Source organism: Nicotiana sylvestris, chromosome 12, assembly GCF_000393655.2.
Source record: "Nicotiana sylvestris chromosome 12, ASM39365v2, whole genome shotgun sequence".
Taxonomy (NCBI): Eukaryota; Viridiplantae; Streptophyta; class Magnoliopsida; order Solanales; family Solanaceae; genus Nicotiana; species Nicotiana sylvestris.
The window spans coordinates 134,310,297-134,336,692 of record NC_091068.1 but is presented as its reverse complement, the minus strand read 5'-3'; the positions used below and the strand labels follow the sequence as shown (position 1 = coordinate 134,336,692).

The following is a 26,396-nucleotide window of genomic DNA, read 5'->3' as shown; positions in this document are numbered from 1 at the left end:
TGCTAAACCCGCTAATTCTACAAGTTAAGGATCCCCATGTTTGCCTAAAATTAGTGGGTCTTTGTTACTTAAAAATTCAACAACTACGAAATTGCGAATTATTTCTAATCCAAAATCTGTGAGTTCAAAGCTAGATTTTTGTTAACCGATCAATATCAAATTGATATCCTACATGGATTATTTACAAAAATGATTTCGAACTAAGGTATTTGATAACACGTATTAACAAAATTGACATTATTTAACTATGAAACTCACGCGAGACTTATAAATAACACACATATTATACTAATTGATGCTCATACCTTTTCAAAGAATTCGGTTCCACAATCTAATGTTACTTATCAATTATTGCCTACAAAATGATCTTATAAAAGAAACAATCTTACTTATACAAACGTCTAACATTCATTTAACAAAAAAACGCATAATTAAAGTCTTATCTAAGATACAAAACTTCTATAACTAAACATGCTAAAATTCTGCCATCTCGTTTCATCTTCGAAGCGTACATCAAAATGGTTTGTAGAAGTGTACCTGATATGGACGCAAGAAGAAAAGAGGAAGATCAGCAGGAAGTGTGCAACAACAACAATGCAACAGTAACAGCGCAGGAATACACAGAACAGCTCACGTAACAAATAGCGATAGAAACTCAAGAGCCCGATTCAGATACCAAACAGAAAACTTGAAAACCAAATAGAAATCCAGAAGTTCAAACGAAACAACACTCCAATTAAAAGAAAAACCAGAAAAGCCAATCCGGAAATCAGTAGTACCAAATGCAAACCATGGAAGCAATAACAGAATTCTGATTTTCAGTTGTAAAGAAAGGCTTCACTGTTAGTCTTTAACTCTCAAAGAATCAATTATTAGTTCTGAAAAATCAATTCTTTCTTAATTTAAACTCTGAAAATTTTTCTTCCTCTCTCCTTTTTCTGTTCTTTCTTTTCTTCAAATCCTGTTTTTTTTCTCTTTCAGATAATCTCTCTTTTTTCCTAAAATCTTTGTCTGATTTTTCAGTTCTCTCTTTTTTTCCCAGCTGCCCTCTCTTCCAGCCTGCCCCCTCTTTATACAATCTGCCCAACACTTCTTCTTTTAAAAAAAAATCAGAAAATCCCACTCAAAATCTGCTTTCTTACTTTAAATCCCATTAAGGAAGCCTTTTTCCCTGATTTTCAGTCCCCATTACTTTTTGTTCCCCATTAGTGCATTAATTAATTCATACTAATATCCCATTAACAAAGCACTAACATTAACATACTATCCTAACTGTTTCATTCCCACAATACCCCTAAAAATTCTTAATATTATTGCCCTCATAACACATACATTGCTTTATTACTGCTCTAAAATCTGAAATCTGTTTTCCTTTTAACAAAGATTAAAAACTGACTTTTAACTGTAACCAAACTTATTTCTGATTACTGAAGGATCAAGGTTAGAAATTCATTGGAACAAATGAACTTGGAATTGAATCAATCTAGACTAAATCATAACATAGAACTTAACAAAATCCTTAAAACTGAAACTGAAATAACTAATCAATATGCACATGAATGCAAACATTAGGAATTCAAGTTCATTGTCATTAGGATGACAATGTCCTGAAACCAAATGGCCACGGATCAATCAACAACGTTTTGACAAACTTTCTGTTCAAACAAGAGTGCATTAATTGACGAGAACTAATTTAACTGACTACTTAAAACAAACGATAACAGTCAATACAAAATAAACGAACAGGTTGTTTCAATCACAATAATAGGAACATGGACTTATAATAAAATAACTAATCGACGAACTTAATCGAATCGATTACACACATTGTAAACGATTACAACAAACAGAAGCAAATGCTAGAATTGGATCAAATAAACAGGTCTAGCAGAGATGAGAAGAAGAACTTAAAAACAGGGGAAATCAATAAAGCTAAGCAGATATATAGACAGAAAATCATAAATATAGAATAAAGGAAAAAGAAAAATACCTCATAACCTCAAAATTATATGGACCCAGGCTCGAAGTCAGACCTAAGCATTTTGAGGTCGAACAGACTTTAATTGAAGTGTTCTCAACTGAGAACACCTCGATTAAAGTCTATTAGACCCCAAACCTTCAATTAATTTGGACAGATTCCATGATTGGAATTTTAGGGTTCCATTTTCCCCAGATTTAGGGTTCGATCATTTCTTGTTAGATTCGAACCAAACCAAGTTTGGTTTGGTTATGAGTGAGGTTAGGAGAGTGACTGGTGTGAGTTTGGGGTACATTGGGGTAGGTTTAGGTTATGCTCAAATCTTCGATTGAAGATTCGAGACGCTGTAGGGTGATTCGAGGTGAACAACCAACAAATCTGTAACGAGGGTGGTTAGGGGGTGCTGTGGTGTTAATTAGGGACTGGTTGGTTTGGATCTGAGTTTGGCTCGAATCTTCAAATGAAGATTCGAGAAACTCCAGGAAGATCGAGCTGAGTGGTTACCAGATTTGGATAGAGGATGGTCAGGTGGTCTTAGGGTATTGGTTTGGTGATCGACAGCGTAGTTGCCGCCGGGTTTCAGGCGAGGGGGAGCTAGGGCGGCTAGGGTTTGGGGGGGCATCGTCTTAGAGACGATGATGAACGGGAGAGGGAGGGGGGTGTTTGGTTAGGGGGCTGGTTTGGAGATTGAGTTTATATACGGTAGGAGTGTTTTGATCTTAGCCGTTGGATCCATCACGATCTATGGCCAAGATCAATCCACATAAAGGGGACGACGTCGTTTTGTTCAAGCTGGGGATGGGTTGGCCCGGGGTGAAGTGGATCGGGTTATGGTGAGGCCTTGAGGCCGTTGGATCAAAAACAACGAACGACCCTGATCAAATTCAACCATACGGCGTCGTATGGTTTGTTTTTGAAATTATCTGAACGGGCATCATCAAACGGCGTAGTATTTGCCCTATACTACGTCGTTTGATGGTTTTTGGGTTGACTGACCTGGGCCGGGTAAATGCTTTGTTTTGGGCCTGATTTTCTCCTGGCCCAGTCAGTATTTCCTTTACCTTTACCCATTTTCCATTTTTTCTTAAATAACAAAAATTAAACAAAAATCTTAAATAAATTGTAAAAATAAAATTACACACATATTATTTAACACCTATAATTAATTAATACTCAAATTAAAAATTTAAATAAAATCAACACAATGGCAAGAAACACATATGCATATTTTTTGTGATTTTCTTTCTTTATGGTTTATAATTTCCTAAATATATATTTTTTTATATTATCCTTTTATATAAACCCATGACTAATTAATTATAAAAATGCAACCTTAATTCTTAAATGCACATGTATCTATATTACTATTTTTCTGTATTTTGCCTTAGTTAGAATAAAATGCACATGCACAGACGAAATGTCACGAAAATTCAAAAATTGCATACAAAGAAAAAATTATTTGTGATTTCTTTTGGAGTAGTTCTTGCGAGGCAAAAATCACGTGCTCACAGCTGCCCCTCTTTGTCCGAAAATACGAAGAGTTTTCGTACAAAGATAAAGTGAGCGGATACGAGCGATTTTTGCCCGTTTAACTATTCCGTGTGAAGCATTTTTGAAAGATTTGACCGAACCTTGTTTCAAAGGTTTCCTACATATCCCTTGCTCTGGTTGCCTCACTCTTGTCGGCTTGTGTTTTCTCTGATGCCTTTCTTTCGAAAACCGCTGGGGACGACACTGGCCTTTTGCCTTTTGAGCATAAGCTTTATTCCATTCTGTCTGCTGGGGATAACTGCTTCTTATATTAAAACCTGTTATGCTGGAGATCTTCGTTGTACTCCCTCTGATTACTGATTTCTGTTTGATCTGGAAGTGTATTCCTCTGTTCTGCAGGCGGGCTCCTGACTTCAACATCTTCCTCAAGATTTAACACTTCTATTCTCCAGGAGGGCTCCTGGTTTCTTCAACTTCCTAAAATAATCCAGCCTCCATTCTCTAGGCGGGCTCATGACTTCAATAACTTCTTAAATTTTATCACCTCCATTCTCCAGGCGGGCTCCTGACTTCTTTAACTTGAAATATAACAACCTCCATTCTACACGCGGGCTCCTGAATTTGACAACTTCTTAAAATAACTCAGCCTCCATTCTCCAGGCGGGCTCCTGACTTCAATAACTTCTAAAATTTTAACACCTCCATTCTCCAGGCGGGCTCCTGACTTCTCTATCTTTGAAAAATAAATCAGCCTCCATTCTCCAGGCGGGCTCCTGACTTCAATAACTTCTTAAATTCTATCAACCTCCATTCTTCAGGCGGGCTCCTGACTTCTTCAACTTTACAAAATAATCCAGCCTCTACTCTCCAGGCGGGCTCCTGACTTCAATAATTTCTTAAATTTTAATACCTCCATTCTCCAGGCGGGCTCCTGATTTCTCTAACTTTGAAAAATAAATCAGCCTCCATTCTCCAGGCGGGCTCGTGACTTCAATAACTTAAAATATAACAACCTCCGTTCTACAGGCGGGCTCCTGACTCCTCCAACTTAAAATATAACAACCTCTGTTCTACAGGCGGGCTCCTGACTTCAACAACTTCTTAAGTTTTATCACCTCTATTCTCCAGGCGGGCTCCTGACTTCGACATCTTCCTCAAATATAACACCTTCATTCTCCAGGCGGGCTCCTGACTTCAACAACTTTAAAAATATAACAACCTCCGTTCTCCAGGCGGGCTCCTGACTTCAATAACTTCTTAAATTTTATCACCTCCATTCTCCAGGCGGGCTCCTGACTTCTTTAACTTGAAATATAACAACCTCCATTCTACAGGCGGGCTCCTGACTTTGACAACTTCTTAAAATAACTCAGCCTCCATTCTCCAGGCGGGCTCCTGACTTCAATAACTTCTAAAATTTTAACACCTCCATTCTCCAGGCGGGCTCCTGACTTCTCTATCTTTGAAAAATAAATCAGCCTCCATTCTCCAGGCGGGCTCCTGACTTCAATAACTTCTTAAATTCTATCAGCCTCCATTCTTCAGGAGGGCTTCTGACTTCTTTAACTTTCCAAAATAATCCAGCCTCCATTCTCCAGGCGGGCTCCTGACTTCAATAATTTCTTAAATTTTAACACCTCCATTCTCCAGGCGGGCTCCTGATTTCTCTAACTTTGAAAAATAAATCAGCCTCCATTCTCCAGGCGGGCTCCTGACTTCAATAACTTAAAATATAACAACCTCCGTTCTACATGCGGGCTCCTGACTCCTCCAACTTAAAATATAACAACCTCCGTTCTACAGGCGGGCTCCTGACTTCAACAAATTCTTAAGTTTTATCACCTCTATTCTCCAGGCGGGCTCCTGACTTCGACATCTTCCTCAAATATAACACCTCCATTCTCCAGGCGGGCTCCTGACTTCAACAACTTTAAAAATATAACAACCTCCGTTCTCCAGGCGGGCTCCTGACTTCAATAACTTCTTAAATTTTATCACCTCCATTCTCCAGGCGGGCTCCTGACTTCTTTAACTTGAAATATAACAACCTCCATTCTACAGGCGGGCTCCTGACTTTGACAACTTCTTAAAATAACTCAGCCTCCATTCTCCAGGCGGGCTCCTGACTTCAATAACTTCTAAAATTTTAACACCTCCATTCTCCAGGCGGGCTCCTGACTTCTCTATCTTTGAAAAATAAATCAGCCTCCATTCTCCAGGCGGGCTCCTGACTTCAATAACTTCTTAAATTCTATCAGCCTCCATTCTTCAGGCGGGCTCCTGACTTCTTCAACTTCCCAAAATAATCCAGCCTCCATTCTCCAGGTGGGCTCCTGACTTCAATAATTTCTTAAATTTTAACACCTCCATTCTCCAGGCGGGCTCTTGATTTCTCTAACTTTGAAAAATAAATCAGCCTCCATTCTCCAGGCAGACTTCTGACTTCAATAACTTCTTAAATTTGATCACCTCCATTCTCCAGGAGGGCTCCTGACTTCCTCAACTGCTTCCTTCAAAACTGGTGTTTTATTCCTCTGAAAATTGCTGAGGATAACACCATTATTTTATTTCACCAATATGTCATGTTCCTTCTTCAATGACTATTTCCTTTAAAGCTGATTCTTTCGCTTCCCTGAAACCTGCCGGGAATAACACTGCTGGGGAACTATCTTTCTCCTTTTAACAATGGTGGGGATGGTACTGATTACCTTGCTTCTTCCAAGATTGCTTTTCTCTTAAAACTTGTTTCTCCCTTCTCGTATACTGCTGGGGGATTTTTCTTCCTTCAACACTTGTGTTATCTTCTCTCTTTCCCAAATGACTATCTGTCTTTTAAGAAAATTTTCGTAATGAGAGAAAATTTTCTGCCCAGTTTGATGATCTTCCTTGTGACCCTATCTTCCTGCGGTCAATAATATTTCCTTGCCCTGTTTTAAATCAAAGAAAAATTTGTTAGTTTAAAACGGGGCGAGTGGTCGTGCCACTGCTGCTGAGGATGGTTTTTCCCTTTTCCTTTCCTTGCATTGCTATAAAACTTGCTGGGGATAATATTGATTGCTAGGGCTGATATTTCTGCTGGGGATGGTTGTCATTTCTCTTCCTTCCCCGCTCCATGTCGTTTGACCATTGTGAAGCTTGGTCGAGAACCTATCGGAGTTGTTCCTGTATCTCGCAAATCTGCTGAGGATCATCTTGGAATTTGATCCATAACTTCCCTTGGAAATTTGGGCCTCTAAATATCTAGACTCATTCATCATTTGGTCTTGCGACAAACTTCTTTTCGTTTTGTCGCCTTATCTTTGGCTTGACCTTTTCGCATTTTGTCTTGCACCATTTTGGCAATTGGCATTAAACTCTGAAAATCCTTTTCAAAAATAAACTACTGGGGAAATAAAATCTTTTAAACTAAGAAATGAAAGAGTTATAATTTTAAAGATAGGAAAAGAAGTCTTTCTGAACAAAAGCTGGGGAAAAAGAAAAGAAAAGAACTTATCTGAATGATATAACCAATCTCAACGATCATGTCGTGCATTCCAGATTGATCAACCCAGTCTATTTGTATCAATCAATTTTCGGATGGCCTCATCTCGCTGGGGATAAATAAATACTCAACTTTTGTCAAATGTGGACCTTTCCACCAATCTCGCCTTGTCGCCTCATAGTGCCCTTCGAGGGGTTTTCACTAATAAGACTCTCTTTTCTCTCAACTCCCGTCGCCTCATGGTGCCTGTGAAGGTTTTCACCGATAAGACTCTCTCATTTTATTTTATTTTTCAGTTGGGGATTAGAGCGTTTGTCGATTTGACGCTCTTTGTTGGGGATTCGTTCGGCTTATCAATTCCTTTCCAGTTTATGATCCTCTTCTCTGCTCTGCGGGATCAGAGTGTTGTCCCCGACTTCCACGTGCATGAACTTGGCACTTCTCGGATACTGATCGGGAGGTCTTTTTTGGACATCAATAGGGATTTTTGTGTGGGGTTAAAAGAAAAGGCTATCAAAAAGCTCAAAATAATTTTGACGGGTAAAACATTACAACTCTTGGAATCAAACTTTCTTTCCCAAAATTATAAACACAACTTCTGCCCCGGTTTTCATGCTTGGGGATTCTTATATTTTTTTTTGTTACACTATGACCGAGCCGTGAGGTGCCTACGTATCCTTCTTTGAGGAATCAGGTCAAACGTAGTTCCCCATTCCTTTGTTTTTCTCTTTTCTTTATGATTTTTCTTTTTTCTTTATCATTGTTTTTCTTTCTTTTTACCTTTTATTTTAATTACTGACTCCAAAAGAGGGATATGAAAGAATAAATAAGGCTCAAAAGGGTAAGCAAAGGTTAAAGTGTTTTGATAGAAGAAAGAATTGCCTCCGTCATTTCATTCTCCGATAAATGCCAACCACAAACAAATGTCAATTACAATCAAAAGGAATCATACATAATATCTTTTAACTGCATCGGAATTGATAGCCATGTCGACACATTTTCCTTCGACATCTGTTAAACATAAAGCGCCATTGGACAATACTCTGGTTACAATGAATGGTCCTTGCCAATTCGGGGCGAACTTGCCCTTTGCTTCTGCTTGGTGTGGCAGGATTCGTTTCAATACTTGTTGCCCCACTTCAAATTTTCTGGGGTGCACCCTCTTGTTGTAGGCTCTTGCCATTTTCCTTTGATATAACTGGCCATGACACACAGCTGCCAATCTCTTCTCATCAATCAAGCTCAACTGTTCCAAACGGGTTTTGACCCACTCATCATCATCAATCTCAGCCTCGGCGACAATCCGAAGGGATGGAATTTCCACTTCCGCAGGTATTACTGCTTCAGTTCCATATACCAACAAATAAGGGGTTGCACCTACTGAGGTCCGAACGGTAGTGCAGTAACCCAACAATGCAAATGGTAATTTTTCATGCTATTGCCTGGATCCTTCTACAATCTTCCTCAGTATCTTCTTGATGTTCTTGTTGGCCGCTTCAACATCTCCATTTGCCTTGGGACAATAAGGTGTGGAATTACGGTGTGTAATCTTAAACTGTTCACATACTTATCTCATCAAATTGCTGTTAAGATTAGCACCATTGTCCGTGATTACTACTTTTGGGATCCCGAATCTACAAATGATACGGGAATGGACAAAATCCACCACTGCCTTCTTGGTTACTGACTTGAAAGTTTTGGCTTCAACCCACTTAGTAAAATAATCGATGGCCACCAGAATAAACCTGTGACCGTTCGAAGCTGCCGGCTCAATAGGCCCAATGACATCCATGCCCCATGCCGCAAATGGCCATGGTGCTGACATTGTGTGCAATTCTGTTGATGGAGAATGAATCAGATCGTCGTGTATCTGACACTGATGGCATTTTCGTACGAAACTGATACAATCATGCTCCATAGTGAGCCAATAATATCCTGATCGAAGAATCTTCTTCGCCAATACATATCCGCTCATATGTGGCCCACAAACTCCAGCATGTACCTCTGTCATAACTGTCGTGGCTTGACTGGTGTCTATGCATCTCAGCAATCCCAAATCTGGGGTTCTTTTGTACAACACTCCTCCACTGAGGAAGAAACCATTTGATAATCGCCGAATGACTCTTTTTTGATCTCCGGTGGCCTGCTCCGGGTATATCCCCATCTTGAGGTACTCTTTGACGTCATAAAACCATGGCTCACCATCCACTTCTTCCTCTATCATGTTGCAGTAGGCATGCTGATCGCGAACCTGTATGTGCAATGGGTCAACATGAATTTTGGCTGGGTAATGCAACATTGATGCTAAAGTGGCCAATGCATCGGCAACCTCATTGTGAACTCTTGGGATGTGTCTGAACTCCACTGATCGAAATCGCTTGCTCAGATCGTGCAAACATTGTCGATATGGTATGAGCTTCAAATCTCGTGTTTCTCATTCACCCTGAATTTGATGCACCAGGAGGTCCGAGTCCCCTAAGACCAAAACGTCCGGACTGGTTGGTTTGGATCTGAGTTTGGCTCGAATCTTCAAATGAAGATTCGAGAAACTCCAGGAAGATTCGAGTTGAGTGATTACCAGATTTGGATAGAGGATGGTCAGGTGGTCTTAGGGTGTTGGTTTGGTGACCGACAGCGTAGTTGCCGCCGGGTTTCAGGCGAGGGGGAGCTAGGGCGGCTAGGGTTTGGGGGGGCATCGTCTCAGAGACGATGATGAACAGGAGAGGGAGGGGGGGTGTTTGGTTAGGGGGCTGGTTTGGAGATTGAGTTTATATAGGGTAGGAGTGTTTTGATCTTGGCCGTTGGATCCATCACGATCTATGGCCAGGATCAATTCACTTAAAGGGGACGACGCCGTTTTGTTCAAGCTGGGGATGGGTTGGCCCGGGGTGAAGTGGATCGGGTTATGGTGAGGCCTTGAGGCCGTTGGATCAAAAACAACGAACGACCCTGATCAAATTCAACCATACGGCGTCGTATGGTTTGTTTTTGAAATTATTCTAACGGGCATCATTAAACGGCGTAGTATTTGCCCTATACTACGTCGTTTGATGGTTTTTGGGTTGACTGATCTGGGCCGGGTAAATGCTTTGTTTTGGGCCTGATTTTCTCCTGGCCCAGTCCGTATTTCCTTTACCTTTACCCATTTTCCATTTTTTCTTAAATTACAAAAATTAAACAAAATTCCTAAATAAATTGTAAAAATAAAATTACACACATATTATTTAACACCTATAATTAATTAATACTCAAATTAAAAATTTAAATAAAATCAACACAATGGCAAGAAACACATATGCATATTTTTTGTGATTTTCTTTCTTTATGGTTTATAATTTCCTAAATATATTATTTTTTATATTATCCTTTTATATAAACCCATGACTAATTAATTATAAAAATGCAACCTTAATTCCTAAATGCACATGTACCTATATTACTACTTTTCTGTATTTTTCCTTAATTAGAATAAAATGCACATGCACAGATGAAATGTCACTATAATTCAAAAATTGCATACAAAGAAAAAATTATTTGTGATTTCTTTTGGAGTAGTTCTTGCGAGGCAAAAATCACGTGCTCACAGATATCCCACAAAAACATGGGGAGTAGATCTTGGTTCAAACTTATCTTTCTGTATTTTGAGAGTGGTAGGAAAGCATAAATAGCCAAAACTTCTGAGATGAGACTAACTTGGTTTCTTTAGGTATAGCAGTTCAAATGGACATTTGGTTTTGAGTGATGAAGAGGGTAGTCTATTTATTAGATAGGTATATGTCAGTATGCACTCTCCCCAATACTGTATGGGCAATTTTGACTGATACAAGAGTGCCCTGGCTATTTCTAACAGGTATTTATGTTTTCTTTCTACCACATCATTTTGTTGTGGTGTATATGGACATGTTTTTTGATGTATAATGCCCTTTGATTGGAAAAATGAGGTGACTTCAAGGCTAGTGAACTCAAGACCATTATCAGTTCTTATGGTCTTGATATTAGTGTTGAATTAGTTTTCTACCATGGCAGGGAAAACCTTGATAGTATGTAGGGCGTTGCTCTTACAGCTTATAAGTGACTCCATGTGGACCTGCAATAATCATCCACAAGGGTGATGAAGTATTTATATTTGTTATGTGTTGTAATATGATATGGACCCCACAAGTCAATGTGTAGTAATTCAAAGACCTTAGTGGTCAGTGTTATTCTTTCTGGGAAAGGTAGCCTGATTTGTCTTGCCATTCGACAAATGGGACAAAGAAAAGGCTATTTGGGTGCAAAATTAACAGGTATAGAGGAAATCCCTTTCATTTTGACAAAAGGCACATATCCTAATCTGTTATGCCACAAAAGATCAAGTAAATGTTCTGTAATATAGGGAACATTAGACAAACAAGAGTCACTTTTATTGCTTGAACTATTTACAAAGTGATGTGAATGTGGAAGAGAGCTACTACTATCACAACTATGAGACATGGTCAATGCAACATGAATAGTAGAAACTAGTTTATTTGTGTTAGCTAATTAAGAAGAAGAAAATGATCTAGATGTGCTGACTACAGAATGTACCTCATTTTATTACTACTAAGACATGGATGGGATGTATTAGAAGAATTAGGGGAAGTTGAACCAGTGTAGTTGCTTGAACAATGTAAGTACATGCCAGTCTTGGCCTTACCAATCTTTAGTGACCTCTTCAGTGAAGGGCCCTATAGAATAATACAAACATATTTCGTGAATACAACAATACAATCAAGCTGAACTGTCAAACAATAGAATGATATCAAATTGAACTTGAAACTAGGAACAAAAAGGACCTTCTTTAGGCTGAATTTAGGACTTAGAACTACATCACCAATCAGTGTCACCTTAACCTTATAGCCATTTGGTAGGTGACTAAATATGGGTTAAACTAAAGTTTTGATATTGGTTGGCAGTGATTTGTTATATGTCATATGGTTTGTGACTCCAGAATCTAGGATCCAAGAGTCAGCATTTGGACTAGAACTATCACATAAATGATGATTAGAATCAAAATGAGTAGAGCATGCCGAGATACCTGCAAAGTTCACAGCTCCTTCATTGATGGTAGTGCTTGTGGATTTGTCTCCTCCTCCTTGAAAGCTTTCCAGGATGCTGAGTAGTTGTCCATATTGTTCTTTGGTCAGACTGTGCATAGTTCGACTCTGTTCCTGATCCTGAGAGACATTTCCATCATTTTTCATTGCAGCGCCCTCACTTGATGACCCAAATATATTTCCTGTAATTCTTCTTCCTTTATTGAACTTGAAATTTTGTGGGAATCCGTGAAGCTTGTAACACTTTTCCTTAGAGTGTCCTGGCCTCTTGTAGTAGTCACAGAATAGCCTAGGTCTATTATTGAGCTGATTCCCCTTATCCACTGTTTGTGTTATTGTTTCCCTATTGAGTATTGTTTGTTCTGAAGTTGTTATTTCCAGGTCCACTTGCATCAAGGTAGCAGAATTCGTTGAAAAATTGTTACTTGGTTTGACTTCCCTTTGTTTCTCCTCTTGAATGAGAATGGAGAAAGCTTGGGCTATTATTGGAAGAGGATTCATCATTAAAATACTTCCTCTCACCACAGTATACACTTGTTAAGCCCCATCAGAAACTGAATCAGCTTTCTATCCTGTTCAGCTTTGTGCATGTTTTCTCTTGCTCCACATGTACATTTGCAAGCACATTTAGCATATATGTTCATCGTGTTGAGTTCCTCCCAGAGTTTCTTCATCTTTGTATAATATCCAGTAATGTCCAAATTCCCTGATTTCAAATCATTTATTTTCTTTTGGAGCTGATACAACTTAGCACCATTAGTTTGATCATACCTGTCCTTCAACTCTTGCCAAAGTTCTTTAGCATCATTAACGTATTGCAAGCTGTCCGCTAGGTCCTTAGATAGTGAGTTTAAGATCCACGGAATCACCATATCATCGCATCGCTCCCATTGGTCGAGGTTAACAGAATCAAGATCTGGTTTCTTATATTTTTCTGTGATGAACCCTAGTTTATTTTTCACGGAGAGTGCTCTGAGGATTCCTCTTCTTCATGATCTATAACCAGTTCCATCAAAGGCTACCAGAACTAACATAGATCCAGCGCTTTCCGATGGATGCATGTACTGCAGACTTGTTGAATCTAGGGTTGTTTTGTCCGTCACCGGGACTTCGTCCTCTCCGGCCATGATTTAGCTCAGCCGAGATGAAATCGTTAGTAGCTAAGATGAATCACTAAGATTAGTCGACTAATTGATCGATTTCTACACATAAAGCCTAATTCCCAAAAACAAAAAATCAATTTCTGATTGTATGAGTAGAAGAACAAAAAATATAAGACGGCGAGACTCTAAGGCTATTGCCTGGGCTCTGATACCATGTGAAATTCATAGGTAATCGAGGAAAAGAGACATGAGCTCAGTGTGAGCTCTAATGGCGGAAAAAAACAGATCATGCAAAAGAGAGAGAGCACAAATAAAGTTTCTAGAAAGGGGAGCTGATTTTTATTATTTACAACTCAAATGATAATATACAATTAATATCCTATTTATAGTGTCTAAACTAATAGCTAATACCAATTAACACCTTTACTAATATCTGATATAAGCACTGTACAACTGAGGGAAATAAAAGAAATGAAAGAATAAATACAATGTAATATATGGTATACAAAACAATGTATATAAATTATCTCAACAAATTTGATCATTGAAATGAACTAATAAATGACGTCAATTACTTTATTACTAGCGTCATCTTTCTATACTTAATTGGAAGTTTCTACTTCCCTTTAATTTCCCTTTTATACTTTTAAACAGCTCTACTTCAAACTACACTTCTTGACTTTAGTACCACATTTTATTTATTTCAAGCCATTACAATCAATTTTAGTGGGTAATAAATTTCTAGGTTGCATGAGTTTTAGTATGAATGACACTTGGTCGTTACTCTTTTCAAGTTATGGTTGTCGTATAGCCTGTTTGGCCGAGCTTCATTATCAGCTTATTTTAAGAAATATTTTTTTTTCAAAACTACTTTTGGTGAAAAACAATTTGTGCTTGGTTAATTAATTTGAAAAGTACTTTTGATGAAAAACAGTTTGTGTTTGGTTAATTAACTTGAAAAATATTTTTGAGCAGCAATTACTGTTGACCAAGCTTTTAAAAGTGCTTTTAAGTGTATTTTTCTCAAAAGTGCTTCTAAGTGTATTTTTCACAAAAGTGCTTTTAGAGAAAAATTATTTCTGCTTCTACTAAAAAATATGTATATTTTTTCTTTTAAAAGCTTGCCAAACACTTCAAATTTGAAAAAACCGCACTTTTTCTGGAAAAAAGAAGAAGTGTTTTTGGCTTTGACCATGCTTGGCCAAACAGGCTACTATATTCATTGAAAATGCTTGCTATATTTTAAACCCCAATCCTAAAACTAAAGTGGCTATTAGTGCACTTAACCGAACATAAAGTACTTCGTCTAGAACTATTAGCTTATGATTAATTAAGAGATTGAGAAGAAAGAATTGAAGTTCACTAGTTAATATACTTTCACCAGCTATATTTGTTTAACCCGTTTTTAAAAAAACAACAACTAAGTTAATGATAAATATCCAAATAAGATAACAAACTAAGAAGCACGTTGCATATGCATATGAAACATTAGTAATAATGCAAGTGTGCAAACGGTGAGTGCTGAAATTGGAAACAAATAATGCAACATAATGAAGATTAGTTATAACGTAAGCAAACTCCACTCGATTAAAAGTCAAAAGAACGTTAATATTGAGGAAATTTGGTGGCCATGGCTTGAAATTTTTGGATATGGTAAGACCAGGGTTTTAAAAGACGTTTTCGGGGCGAGCCTTGGGGCGAGATGCATCAAAAATGCCCTGAGGTGTTGGTGTAACATGAAAGTCTCAGGAGAGGTACACCCATCAATCCGAGCATATGCTCGAGCGTTTGAGGCGTGAGACGTAAGTCTTTGAGACTTTTTCAAATTAAAATAAAATTTGTTGAATAAGTCCTTCATATAATACCCAAATTCTCAAAAGTCAGCTTGTAATTACTCAAAAGTCTTAAAAAGGAACTGAAATGTATTAAATTTAAAAGTCAAGACTTTTTTTATTGATTGAAGCCCTAATTTATGATTGTAATGACCTGACCGGTCGTTTTGAGCACTAGTACGTCGTTAGGCAGTTTGAGACTTTGAGTAGCTTCACTTCATGTTTTATGACTTGTACGCATAGTCGGAATTAAATTTCGGGAAGTTCAAAGTTGATTCAGATGGAAAATTCTCAATTAGGAAGCTTTAAGTTGGAAAAATTAAAAAATATTTTACTTTTTAGTAAACAACCCCTGTTTGGGTTGAGTATCGGGTGGTCCAGGAGTATTTCAGCGCTTATTGTGGGAAGTTGGTATGTTGAAGGTTTTAGAAATTCCTAAGTTTGACTTGAAGGAGACTTTAGTGTTGTCGATATCCGTTCGGGAGTCCAAGCCTTGAAAAAGGTTCATATCGTGATTTGTGTCTTGCATGTAAAGTTTAGCGTCATTACAAGTTGTTTAACTGTAATTCGGATGCGTTCGATGAAGTTTGAAAGTTTGAAAGTTGAAAGAAAGATTTTGACCCTCAATTCATAGTTTTGATGTTGTTTGTCATGATTTGAGGTTTTGACTAAGTTCATATCATGTTTTAGGATGCGTTAGTATGGTTGGATGGGGTCCCGGGGGCCTCGGGTGCAAATAAGATTGGAATCGGATCGAGTTTTGGACTTAAAGAATTTCTGAAGCTTAAGGATTCTGATGTGTTTGCACCTCCGAGGTTTTGGCCACAGGTGCGAGACCGCAGAAGCGACCCAGGGTTCGCAGAAGCAGTTGTGATTAAGTCTGGCTGGATTCGCAAGTGCAAGGAATTTACCACACCTGCGAGCTCACAGATGCAGACAGTGGAGCACAGAAGTGAAAGGTGAAGAGGATGGTCTTCTGCATATGCGGAGGCTCAAGAGAAGGTGGGCTTCCGCAGGTGTGAGGTGTTTTCCACAGAAGCGGAAAAGGGCCTGGGATGAAGGTGCAGAAGCGGTCTGTGTTCGTAGAAGCGAAAGTGTTGGAGGCGGAGGGTGTTCGCAGATGCGATCCTCAGTCCCGCACTTAGGGATCGTAGATACAGTCATTTGACCGCATTGCGATGATTGCTATGCAGACCCTATTTATTTGAGGGTTGAGTATTTCATTCATATTTTTGAGCTATGGAGCACGGATTTGGGGCGACTTTGGAGTGCCATTTTCATCATCTAACTGGAAGTAAGTGATTCCCACTTGTTGCAAGTAAATACATGGTTTGTATATGGGCTTAAACACGAAAAGTTATGGAAATTGTGAGATTTTGGTGAAAAACCTAAAATTTTATATTTTTGGTTTTTCACCACGATATTGGACGTGGAATTAGGGATAAATTATATATTTGAGTTCGTGGTGTTATAGGTAATGATTATCTTCAAAAAATTTTGAAATCCGGGCACATGGGCCCGGGGGTTGACTTATTGACTGTTCGAGCGGAGTTGAGAATTGTTATAAATTTATTAATTATAAGCATTGGAGTATATTTTTATTGGTTTGCATGATTGCTTGACAAGTTTCGGATCGGTGGGCATTGATTTGAGGTGTTAGAGAGGCGTTGGAGCCGGTTATGGAACTTCTGAGCAAGGTAAGTCTCCTGCATAACTTTGTGAGAGGGAAATCATCCCCTAGGTATTTGATTGTTATGTGCTACTAGTTGTGGAGGCTACATTTGCATGAGGTGACGAGAGTTTATATTTAGCTAGATTCATGTTATGTCTAGGTAGACGTCGGCCTTTATTATGCTATTACTTGCACTGTTTGAACTCAATTTTCTAGTTTAAATAGCCTGAATTAATAAGTAAGAATTTGGATAGAGAGTATGTTAAATCGAGCCTCATTGTCTAGAGATTTGGCGGGGTACTAATCACTGATGGGAATTTATATTCTTTTATGGGCTTACCTTGAAGTTGTAAATACGTAATTTGCAAATCCGAAGAGTTCAACGCCTCACCGATATATATATTATGGGATGCATCCATGGATCAGAACCTACGACCGCGATAGTGTATATACACGATTATATGGATTAGGCCGAACGACCTCGACATAATTCGTGCGTAAAAATTGTTAAGAGTCTGAATATCCACGAGATTAGCCTCTTGATAGAATTTGAAATTTTCATGATATTCTATTGCTTGAGAGCGGATATTAAATTGATGGTTTTTATAGTGATGAGATAGCATGTGGCCCCTGGGGATTTTAAAATGATGAAATTTTGCTAACGGATTTTGTCATATTGTTCCTTGCCCTATTGATCTTGCTATATTTCATGCATGCCTATGATTCTTATACTCTATTTATTGCACCATTAGTAAGTGTCAATGTCGACCCCTCGTTACTATTTCTCCGGGGTTAAGCTAGATACTTACTGGGTATGCATTGATTTACGTACTCGTGCTACACTTCTGCACTTATTATGCAGGATCCTTGATGGCCATCTTGATGCATAGGTCCAATTGCTGAGGGGACTTTATGGTGAGCTTCTTTCTATGCTACGCACCGCAGCCCACAGATTCTCCATCTTATTTATTTACTTTATCCTACCTATTTTATATTTCGGACAGATATTGTATTATTATTGTACTCTTTAGTAGATGCTTATGCACTTGTGACTCCAGATTTTGGGATGTTCTAGAATTTGTTTGTGGTTTTGCTTACTATTTACACACTTTTATTATATATTCTATTTAAATAGTAAGTTTCCATGATTTTATGTGTTAATTTCCTTTATCTAATAAAATTCACGATTTCAAAAATAAAAAATGAATAATTTAGTTAATAGTTCACCGTTAGCTTGCCTAACGACGATATTGGGCACCATCACGACCTATAGTGGTAATTCGGTCGTGATAGCCTGATATCAAAGCTCTAGGTTCACTTGGGTTTCATGAGTGATGAGCGAGTCTAGTAGAGTCTTGTGGATCGGTATAGAGACGTCTGTGCTTATCTTCGAGAGACTACAGGGATGTTAGGAGCACTTCCCTTCTTGATTCCTCGTCATGCGATTTGATTCCATTGAAACTTATGACTTCATTTTCCTTTCTACTCATTCGTATACGATGTTGACCACTCGTTATCAATTGGGCATCAAAGAGTTGTAGTGGTACTGCATACGTGGTGTAGGATGTTTCTCACTGCGTATTCGAGCGGGCTATTATCGTCTCCTTGTGGAAGGGTGCTCTGTCGTTTCAGCCCAGTACTAGTGTTGCCTACGGTTTCGAAACTTTGAACAATTTATTATAATGTTCATGCATTGTTATCGCGCAGTGTTAGTGTAAATAGTAGGGTGTCTATTTATGTGTTGCAACAGTGAATGGCGTGAAAAGAGGATTTCTCAGTGCATGGTTTAGAGGTTCGACATTCAATTCTAGAGGAGGAAAAGCAATTGGACTATGGATGTTCAGGCCTTGCTTGACGAAGTTGTAAGATCAGATATTTTCGAACTTGATGGAAATTCTCATTTGTGTTGTGATGTCGTTGTTGTTGTTTGAACGCATTAAGGCTCGTCGGTGTTATAGTCTTCTTTGATTTACCTTTGGAGTAGGGTGTTGTGAAATGGTGCCTAAGAAGAAGTTGTTTGAGATGGCGGTGCGTAGCTGTTTCAACGTCGAATCGGTGTTTATAATGTTGATGGCTCGAGAAAAATGATCTTCGTGGAGGCTTAGAGTTGGTAGAAATTTATTAGTTCGGGTGCTACAAATATGGATTTTGATTTGAGGCAATATTTGGGCAGCAAAGGATGAGGAAAGTCATGGTGGGAGGTGTCTCGTGGAGGTGGAATTGCTAGAAGGTCAAATACGAACAACAGAGACCGAGAAGTTGCTTAAAGAGATGGTTTAACCAAAGTGGGAGTGACAGAGTAGCGTATGGATTTTGTGGTAGGATGGCCACATGCTTTGAGAAAGTTTGGAGCGATTTGGGGATCATGGTGGATAATGACTAATCTTATGCATTTCATTTGGGATGGTGGCTGTTGAACGGAGGAAGCTTGAATATGACGGAAAGTAGTTCACTTGGAATGAAGATGGGTGTGAAAGCTTAAGTATCACTTTGGGATGCAACATGAATTCGAGTTTCAGGACATATAGTTGGACCTTCAGTTGATGCTAATAGAGAATGAACAAACTCTTACAGCTGGTGCACGAGCATGGGCTCAGGAGGGTTTATTGATTTCGTGGTATTTGTAACTAGGGAAATGTCGTTGGGAGGTGTTGATATGGAATTACACAGGTGGGCTATCTCCTGTGAGTAGGCTAGCGGTTGCGTGATTTTGATGAAGTTCCTACGAAGAGTCTACTTTCTACCTAGAAGCATGTACTACGATGTAAGCTTGGATCGCTTGAAGAATATTGTACGATTGTTAGGAGGTCGAAAGTGCGATTGTGGCTGATGATTCATTATGCTTTGTGAAAAGTTTAACAAGAGATTGAGTGAAGTTTGGCGGGTAACGGTGCAAGATCATGGTAATTGAGAAGGAGGAGTCATTGTGAGTTCTAGATTTATTTGATTGTAGCTTAAAACTAAGTGAGGGAGTCCACCGATTACGATTTGGTCATGTGGTTGTTTGCCTTGGAAGTAATGGGTTATCAATATATTGGCACATTAGTTATGAATAAGGAAAGAAAACATCAAGGATAATTCAGGCAAAGAACTTGATGAATGTGTGTTATAATTTGCCTTATCGATTCATGTGCAGAATTTGTGATGACTTAGAGTTTATGCTTCTTGTGGATGTATGTTACGCCCCATAGTATTAAGTCTATATTACGTCCTACAGTATTATATTACAGTGATGTTACACTTCATAGTATTATATTGCGATGATGTTATACTCTGCAGTATTATATTACTATGATGTTACGCTCTGCATTATTGTATTACGATGATGTTACGCTCCGCAGTATTATACTACGATGATGTTACGCTCTGCAGTATTATATTACGATGATGTTACACCCTGTAGTATTGTACGTTGAATTTGTCGTAAGATAATTGACATCAGTTCAAGGACAAGATTATTTGGAGATTGTAAGTATTATACTATTTCAAACAAGTAATAAGTAAATTCGTGAAGGTAAGGGGGCAAGCAAATCGAAGAAAATGAGTTTTGTCGAAGTTTGTCGATTTGGGATAAAATACGGTCCGAGCCACAATACCCCGTATTTATGGACTAGTGTCATACAAGGTATGATAGCAAGGTGTATAATGTATGTTAAAAGTGAGTAGTATTTTAAGTAAGTTGGGATAATTCTTAATTATGTGGGTAATTGATTAATTATTGGGTAATGGAATATTACCTAATTAATTAAGGAATTATGGGATAAAGATTAAATTTTCCCAACGTGGCAGCCCAACCTTCAAACTAATGACTCTTAAATTAAATTGAAAGGTGGCAAATTAATGGTATGCGGTTAAGCCACCATATAAAGTGGCCCATATCCATTCAAACACACATTTGTGACCATTTTACTCCATTTGACCTTTTAGATCTTCAAGAGATTCAAATATAGTGCTCTTTCTATTACAAAGTCACATTAGTATATCTTCAAAGAATACATATCATTTTCCTACTACAATGCCAAATAAACATGATGGAGCACTTGATAGGCATTTGGTTTATGTTACTGTTGTGAGTGAATTTGGTGTACTCTCATTCTTGGAAAGCCTATTATAAACGTTCACCCTTCATTTGGTATGGAGAAGGAGTTAACAAACGCTCAATACCCTTAGTTAAGGATAATTCTGTGGGAATTCATGCCTTGAGGATAATTCTTTTGAATATGATCCAAGTTTGAATGTTCATCTACGACCTTCTCGAGTTCTTATGAGGAATTAAGATATGTTAAGGCTATAATTTCTTTCTTTTGGCATGATCTATACGATACAAACGAAACGAGCAAATGCACAATTTCCATGCATTGCATTCATTTATACATGTACATTGACCGATGACCATATGAAATTATATACGCATATATATATATATATATATATATGGGATATGGAAAAAGGTTACGACGTATATATGCACCACCACCTGATCAGCTCGTATACATTGATGATTTGCCCACAATAGTCGAGATGATATGATGTGATGCCCTCAGAGGCTTGATGATGTTATGAACATATGGACCTATGCATAACATGATATTCATGCACATATGCATAACACTATAAGTATTTCATGATTTACCGAGTTATCCAAACTTATAGGTTGTGTCATTTACCCCATGTTTCTTACATGTCTTTTATATAGTTATTTATGTGCCTTACATACTCGGTACATTGTTCGTACTAACGTCCTTTGTTGGGGACGCCGCGTTTCATGCCCGCAAGTCCCGATAGATAGATCGAGTGTCCTCAAAGTAGGCTATCAACTCAGCAAAAAATGTTGGTGCGCTCCATTTGCTCCAGAGTTTCTTGTTTGGTCAGTATTATTTAGATGTGTATTGTTTAGTATGTGTCATGGCCCGGATTTCCCGCCATCGGGAGTCGTGATGATGCCTACTAATGTGATCTAGGCAAGCCGACAGTTTGAACAAATTACCTTTTTACCAATTTATATTCTTTAGCAATTATAAAGCAATAACGTGTAGACAGCAGAAACTACAATAAGCGGAAGAAATGCAGTAAACTATCTGAAATATGTATCTAATACAACTGTTTGAGCATCGACTACCCAGAACTGGTGTCACAGTTTCACAGACGATCTAAGAATACTACATACACAATCTGAAAGATGAAAGACATACTGTTTCTGAATTAAGTAAATGAAACAGGAATAAAGGGATAGAGGGAGATGCCAGGGCCTGCGGACGCCTGAAGAACTACCTTGGATCTCCAGGTGGACTGAAGGCAGCCACTCAATCTATGGTCCAAAAGCTGCTGCTTCGGGATCTACACACAGTGCAGAGTGTAGTATCAGCACAACCGACCCCATGTGCTGGTAAGTGCCTAGCCTAACCTCGGCGAAGTAGTGACGAGGCTAGGACCAGACTACCAAATGAACCTGTGCAATTCAACTATATACAACGGAAAAAAAGAACAGTAATATACAGTCAAGTATGGGAGGGGTAACATGCTACGGGGAACTACCAATTTTGAATAGAAAGACAACAGGTAATTGAAAGAAACAACATATCTCAGACATCAACAATGAATCAGAAATCAATAAGTGCACAGCATCACCCTTCGTGTTTTTACTCTCGTCCTCACCAAAGCAATCAAGTAATGAAAATGTGCACGGCATCACCCTTCGTGCTTTTACTCTCTTCCTCACCATATAATCAATATAATCAGTACGGAATGGTACATCGTGCGGCACTGTATGACCCTTCATGCTTTACACTCTTTCCTCACAAATCATACACGACATCACCCTTCGTGCTTTAACACTCTCTCACAAAAATAATACACGGCATCACCCTTAGTGCTTTAACACTTTTCCTCACCAAAACAACAATCACAAACAATAGGGCAAGGGAACAAATGAAATTACAATAAGAATCCCGGCAAGGGAACAATAGTTCAACAATCAAGTCCCAGTAAGGGAACAACATCACAACAAGCATCAACATCCCGGCTAGGGAGATAACATTAAAAGCAACAAATTCCTGGCATGGGAGATAATATAGTGATTCTCTTCTCTTTTTTCACTTTTACTTCTCAACTCACTTCACAACTTGAGCCAATGCTCTAAAAGGTTCAATTACCACTTATACTTTCACATTTAATTATACAACTTGAGACAACGCTCCTCAATATTCAAATGTCACAATTACTTCCACAAACATTGCCCAACAATAGAAATCATCACCAAAGCATGAATTATACAACGAAGTCATAATAACCACAATATAAGACTCACGGGCATGCTTGACACTAACGTATAGATACTCGTCACCATGCCTATACGCCGTACTCATCAAATATCACATAGCAAATAAGACTAGACTCCTAATCCCTCAAGCTAAGGTTAGACCAAACACTACCTCAATGCCACGAACACAATTCAAGTCTCTACTATCGCTTTAACTCTTGATTTCACCACCAATTCGCTCGTATCTAGTCACAAGTTACTTAATTACATCAATAAATGCTAAATGAATCAATTCTAATGCATGAAAATGACTTTTCTAAAGTTTTACCCAAAAAGTCAAAAATCATCCCGGGCCCACATGGTCAAAACCCGAGGTTTGAATAAAAACCCGATTACCCATTTCCCCACGAACTCAAATATATAATTTGTTTTGAAATCGGACCTCAAATTGAGGTCCAAATCCCCAATTTTTGAAAAACCTAGGTTCTACCCAAAACACCCAATTTCCCCCATGAAAATCATTGATTTGAGTTGAAATCATGTGAAAAAATGTTTAAAATTGAAGAAAACTAGTTAAAAATCACTTACAATCGATTTGGAGAAGAAGTTGTCTTTGAATTCACCCTAGAGTGTTTTGGTTATGAAAGAGTGTGAAAAATGATTGAAATGCGTCTAAGTTATGAATTTACAGGTTGTAGGTATCGCAATTGTGCAACAGAACAGGTGAAACCTGCAATTTCCCAAGTCCAAAAATCCACCCCGTGGCCTATCTAAAACTCACCCGAGCCCTCGGGGCTCCAAACCAAACATTCACACCAATCTAAAAATATCATACGGACTCGCTCGTGCATTCAAATCACTAAAATAACATCAACAACTATGAATTTAGCATCAAAATCATGAAATTTCTTAAGAACTTCAAATTTTCCAATTTTCTCAAATACGGTCTGATTCACGTCATTTCAAGTCTGTTTCTTACCAAATTTCACAGACTTATCTTAAATCACATATAAGACATGTACCGGGCACCGGAACCAAAATACGGGCACGATACCAATGGTTTCAAACATAAATTCTCTTCTTTACTTCATAATTAATTCAGCAAAAAAATTTCTTTCAAAAATTCATTTCTCGGGCTTGGGACCTCGGAATTCGATTCCAAGCATACGCCCAAGTCCCATATTTCCATACGGACCCTCAGGGACCATCAAATCACGGGTCTAGGTCCGTTTACCAAAAATATTGACCGAAGTCAACTTAATTTATTTTAAAGTCAAAATTCGTCATTTTCACAGATTTTCACATATTGGCTTTCTGGCTATGCGCCTGGATTGCGCACGCAAATCGAGGTGAGACAAAAAGAGGTTTTTGAGACCTTGGAATGCAGAATTTACTTTTAAAACAAGTGATGATCACACTCTCCACCTCTAAAACAACCGTTCATCCTTGAACGAACAGAAGAAGGAAGTACCTGAGTCGGGGAAAGGATGGGGATGACGATTCTGCATATCGGACTCGGACTCATACGTCGATGCCTCAGTAGACTGACCTCTCCACGTAACACGAACAGAAAGAAAACTCTTTGATCTCAACTGATGAACCTGCCGATCTAGAATAGCTACCGACTCCTCCTCATATAACAAGTCCTTGTCCAACTGGACAGTGCTGAAATCTAACACGTGGGATGGATCGTCATGATATTTTCGAAGGATGGACACATGAAATACTGGATGCACGGCTGATAAGCTCGGCGGCAACGCAAGTCTGTAGGCCACTTCTCCCACTCGATCAAGAATCTCAAACTGGCCAATGAACCTAGGGTTAAGCTTGCCCTTCTTCCCAAATCTCATCATGCCCTTCATAGGCGACACTCGAAGCAATACCCGCTCATCGACCATGAATGCCAAATCACGAACCATACGGTCGGCATAACTCTTTTGCCTGGACTGAGATGTACGAAGCCTATCCAGATTAATCCTAACCTTGTCCAAGACATCCTGAACCAGATCCGTACCCAACAAACGAGCCTCCCTCGGCTCAAACCATCCAACTGGCAACTAACACTGCCTACCATACAAAGCCTCATAATGAGCCATCTGGATACTCGACTGGTAGTTGTTGTTATAGGAAAACTCTGCTAAAGGCAAAAACTGATCCCACGAGCCTCCAAAGTCAATGACACAAGCTCGGAGCATATCCTTCAAAATCTGAATGGTCCGCTCGGACTGCCTGTCCATTTGAGGATGAAACGTTGTGTTCAACTCTCATTGAACTCCTCTCCAGAAATGGGAGGTAAACTGCGTACCTCGGTCCGAAATGATAGACACGGGCACACTATGAAGGCGAACTATCTTCTGGATATAGATCTCAGCTAACCTCTCGGAAGAATAGAGGACTACCACATGAATGAAATGTGCTGACTTGGTCAGCCTATCAACAATAACCCACGCTGCATCAAACTTCCTCTGAGTCCGTGGGAGTCCAACAACGAAGTCCATAGTGATACGGTCCCACTTCCACTTAGGGATCTCAATCTTCTGGAACAAACCACCAGGTCTCTAATGCTCGTACTTAATCTATTGACAATTTAAACACCGAGCCACATATGCAGCGATATACTTCTTCATTCTTCTCCAACAGTAATGATGCCACAAATCCTGATACATCTTAGCAGCGCCCGGATGTATAGAGTACCGGGAGATATGGGCCTCTTCTAAAATCAACTCTCGAAGCCCATCCACATTAGGCACACAAACTCGACCCTACAATCTCAAAACTCCATCATCTCCTAAGGTAACCTGCTTGACACCTCCATGCTGCACCGTGTCTCGGAGGACACACAAATGAGGGTCATCATACTGCCGATCTCAGATACGCTCTAATAAAGAAGAACAGACGACTGTGCAATCTAACACATGGCTGGGCTCAGAAACATCCAACCTCACGAACTGATTGGCCAAAGCCTGAACATCCAAAGCAAGCGGTCTCTCATCGACCGGAATATAAGCAATGTTGCCCATACTGGCTGACTTCCTATTCAAAGCATCGACCACCACATTGGCCTTTCCCGGATAATATAATATGGTGATATTGTAGTCCTCTAATAGCTCCAACCACCTTCTATGCCTCAAATTTAGCTTCTTCTACTTGAACAAAACTATAGACTCTTGTGATCCATGAACACCTCACATGCCAAGCCATACAGATAATGCCTCCAAATCTTCAACGCGTGGACGATAGCTACTAACTCCAAATCATGAACTGGATAGTTCTTCTCATAAATCTTCAACTGCCGTGAAGCATAGGAAATGACCTTTCCATCCTGCATCAACACCGCACCAAGTCCAATACGAGATGCATCACAATAAACTGTATAAGGCCCTGAACCTGTAGGCAAAACCAATACTGGTGCTGTAGTCAGAGCTGTCTTGAGCTTCTAAAAGTTCGCCTCACACTTGTCCGACCACCTGAACTGGGCACCCATCTGGGTCAACCTTGTCATCGG

The 26,396-nt window shown here is 39.0% G+C and overlaps 1 protein-coding gene across 1 annotated transcript; it reads right to left on the bottom strand.

Moving 5' to 3' along the window:
• Positions 1-12,543: 12,543 nt before the first annotated feature.
• On the bottom strand, positions 12,544-12,897 carry LOC138883777 (uncharacterized). Its single transcript, XM_070164489.1, has one exon. The coding sequence runs from the start codon at positions 12,895-12,897 to the stop codon at positions 12,544-12,546; it is 354 nt and encodes a 117-aa protein (XP_070020590.1).
• Between the last annotated feature and the right edge of the window lie 13,499 nt (positions 12,898-26,396).

Bases quoted from the DNA above. Each gene is read 5' to 3' on its own strand.
- LOC138883777 (XM_070164489.1), bottom strand. From the start codon at position 12,897: ATGGTGATTCCGTGGATCTTAAACTCACTATCTAAGGACCTAGCGGAC.